This window comes from Populus nigra, chromosome 2 (assembly GCF_951802175.1).
Source record: "Populus nigra chromosome 2, ddPopNigr1.1, whole genome shotgun sequence".
NCBI lineage: Eukaryota > Viridiplantae > Streptophyta > Magnoliopsida > Malpighiales > Salicaceae > Populus > Populus nigra.
Window position 1 is genome coordinate 42479222 of NC_084853.1, and position 3799 is coordinate 42483020.

Below are 3799 nucleotides of genomic sequence, written 5' to 3' on the forward strand. Positions count from 1 at the left end.
TGAGGGAAGTGCTTGGTGCATTTTCTATGAACAATGTGACTAGGATGTTGCAGATTAAGAGCGTGTTTGGCAGTGTTGTGGTGGGTGCTTTTCAAATAACTTTTCGTGCCAAAATGCATGCCAACGATGTTTTTATTTTTTAAAAAAGTCATTTTTGATATCAGCACATCAAAACGATCCAAAACGTACAAACCATATTAAATTTTAGCAAAAAAAAAAAAATTCAAATTTTTTGGGAACGCGGCCGCAGCCGCGTTCCCAAACGGTCTCTAAGCAATATTTTGGTGTAGAATCTGCAGGCCCACGAGAGGCCATGGAAATCATTCACGCATAACACGAGTTGTTGAGGCTTGTATAACTTGATGATTAATAGTTAGATGGCATGAGCTACACTATGATCCTGGTTATTTTTTTAAAATGTAAAAAAAATAATACTCATGTGATACCATTATTTTAAAAGAAATAAAAAAAATCTAAGAATTTTGAATTAAAAGGGGTTATGCATGCTGTCAAATCAGTGACCAGGAAATCAGACAACAAAAACACCATAAAGCCAGCTTCTCACGGCTACACTCACTCAATTAATTTAAAGAAAATAAAAGATACTGGTTTCATAGTCTGCAGATGAATCGAGGTGTTTAAAACTGATAGAGTGTTTGGTAGTGTGGTTGCGAGTGTTTTTTAAATAACTTTTCGTGTCAAAATACATGTCAATGATTTTTTTTATTTTTAAAAAATTATTTTTGACATCAACACATCAAAACGATCCAAAACGTACAAACCATATTAAATTTTTTTTAAAAAAAATTTAATTTTTTTAAGAACATAACTACAACCGCATTTCTAAACGCTACCTGAAACTGGTTTGATAAGACTAACAAGTCAATTCTAACCTCACCTTAAAACTCTTTTATGAATAGTCCTTAAGCTTGCTTTAGCCCGAACCCATTCAAATAGTGGCGTTTAATTTATAATAATGATAAAATAGCCTCTATTATTTTTTTTTACTTCATCATCCCTTTGTAAATTATAATTTTTAAATATAATAAATATTTAAACATATATTATTATATTAATATTAATTCCTACTAAATAAATAAAAGATATATTGCTTACCCCCAAGCCCTAAAAAATTATTTGTTTCCCCAGACCCTGAAATAATTAAACTTTAGCCTGCTCCAACTTCCCCATCTAAATTAAAAACTAGGATTTGTATAATTATGGGTTTTTCATAGGGTTTTGATAGTAATTGTGAGATGGAGTTAAAGATTTGCAAGATAAATCATAGTTTTGAAAGAAAAAATTAGTGACTTATCAAGCATCTGCAGAAGTGGAGAAATTTTGAAGTTTTTTTAGATGAATGTGGGATGTTAGTTGAATCTAGTTAGGGAAAGATATCCGTGAGGAAATGAGATTTTTAAAAGTAAATATTAATAAAATAGTGTGTGTGTTCAAATATTTATTATTTAGAAATTGTATTTCAGTGTATTTATTTATAATTTTCAGTAGATTTTAATCAATATTTGTCGTGAATTTAATTTCTTGTTTCTGCTTAATTTATATATCAAGTTAGAGGAATCAAGAATGACTAATTAATGAAATTTGAAAGACTAATCGAACTCAATTTGACAATATTGAGACCAATTTAATAAAAGAATCAAAGTCCAAAGAACCCGCCCGTTTTTTTTTTTTAACCCGCTAGCCAACTTCGGCCCTGAAATTTGCTCGAACTCGACAAAAGAAATAGAGTCTTGATAGAATTACCAAAACCAAGCTACAGTGCACTCCTGACATCGAATCAAGATAGAGTTTGTCGTTCCACATCGACACATCCTGCGCAAACCATCGCTCTTCAAAGGTACGAAATACACCTAAATTCCCTTTCAACTCTGCTGGTCTTACAAAAGTTTTATGTTTGTCACCTGTTTGTACAAATGCCTGAACGAGACCCTGGTTGCACAGATATTCACGCAGCGTGCTTATTTGAGTTTTACGTGACTTTATACTTGAAAATATTGCATCAACTATGCTAATAACTCTGTTGGATATAGAATGATTTTTTCCTTCTTTTTCATTTTTATTTTGTTTCAAATAATTTTGATGATATTCTGACCAGGCAAAGTTTGAGTGTTTTTTTCTGTTCCCTGGCAACAGTAGGGCCGAAATTGAGCTCTGTTTGTCATGTTTCTTCGGCGAGCTGCAGTGGCATTGCCCCACTCGAGAAGGTTCTTTAGTACTGACAAAACTTATGATATTTCAAGTGTCATTGAAGAAATGAATAAGGTAAAGGTTCTGTCACCATCTGTTTTGGGATTTTGTTAATCTGTCAAGTGTAAATCATCTGCTGTCCCAGTTGTTCAGGGTTGTATCCCTCTGTAATGTTCTTGTAGTAGGCTGAGCACCTACTTTGTTCCTTTGATAATGAAAATCTTCAATCATCTAGAAAAACATAGTTAATGCGTTTCGATATTAATCTCAGTCTCTCTCAAGAGAATTACTCATTACTTTTGCTACACAATCTTTCTTTCTTATACACCAATGCTTGTTTCAGGAAATGGAATCAGTCTTTGGTGAATGTCCTCCAAGTGAACTTGCTGCAGGTTCTATCAATAACAATCAAGCGGTTGGAGAATCCCGTTTAAAACCTCATGGACTCGCCAGTTCTAATAGTGAAAATTTTAGTAGGTCTCAAGAATCCCAATTTGCACATCAAAAAATGAATCATAATCCTGTTGGGCTAACCCACATTGGAAGTGCAGGAGAGGCCCAAATGGTGGACGTGTCTCCAAAAGAAAACACTAAGAGAATTGCTATTGCTAGTTGCAAAGTAATTCTTGGCAAGAAGGTGTTTGATATGGTCTTAGCCAACCAAATGGCCAAAGGCGATGTCCTTACCGTGGCCAAAATTGCTGGCATAAATGGAGCAAAGCATACTAGCAGCTTTATCCCATTATGCCACAATATCATGCTAACCCATGTTCGTGTTGATCTAGTGCTGAATCCGGATGATCACAGTGTCAAAATTGAAGGGGAAGCTGCTTCATCTGGGAAAACTGGGGTTGAGATGGAGGCAATGATGGCTGTGACGGTTGCTGGCCTAACTGTTTATGATATGTGCAAGGCCGCTTCTAAGGAAATTCAGATGACAGATGTGCGGCTTGAGCGTAAAACTGGTGGTAAGAGCGGGGACTGGTCCAGGGAGTAGTGGTATGTTTGATTGAAGAATGTACTGTTGGTATTGCCAAATGACATGAAGGTTATTGCATTAAAGTGTTCCTTTGTTTTTCAAGGAAGTTGATGATCAAATGAAATGTTTATCGTCAAAGATTAGTTTGATATTTTATATTTTATGTTAGAATTTGTAGTATAGTGCACCTTTTGTATGTCAATAAGCTGTTGCACATGCCAAGGACAAGCTTTCTAATCATATTTGCCTTAATTCTACATATTAGGAAAAGGTAACTAGGGTAACACCAAAGTGGGTTCTGGAAGAGAGTTTGAAATCAATATTATCCTTTAAGCTCTTCTGTGTGAAGGGACTGCTTTCAATATTTAAAACTGCATCCTCGTGGTTCTAAACGCGACTTTACTTGTGCCATGGCCCCTCTAGTTTTTACTGCTTGTTAATGGAAGGGCTTTGCTATCTATCTCAGCCTTACTTTCATAAAGAAGTTGAGCTACAATACATTGTCATTTACTATTAAGCAACTAGAAAAGGAGAGAGAAATGAATGCCGAAAACTTGTATGATGCAGCTGACGAAAATTATAGATCTTAGAGCTGCAGTAGACAGCAAGGTA

The 3799-nt window shown here is 34.9% G+C and overlaps 1 protein-coding gene across 1 annotated transcript; it reads left to right on the forward strand.

Moving 5' to 3' along the window:
• The first annotated feature begins 1539 nt into the window (after nt 1–1539).
• LOC133682243 (cyclic pyranopterin monophosphate synthase, mitochondrial) lies at nt 1540–3338 on the forward strand. Its single transcript, XM_062105529.1, has 3 exons — nt 1540–1858; nt 2155–2283; nt 2552–3338. The coding sequence occupies exons 2-3, from the start codon at nt 2182–2184 to the stop codon at nt 3203–3205; spliced, it is 756 nt and encodes a 251-aa protein (XP_061961513.1). The 5' UTR covers nt 1540–1858; nt 2155–2181; the 3' UTR covers nt 3206–3338.
• The last annotated feature ends 461 nt before the right edge of the window (nt 3339–3799 follow it).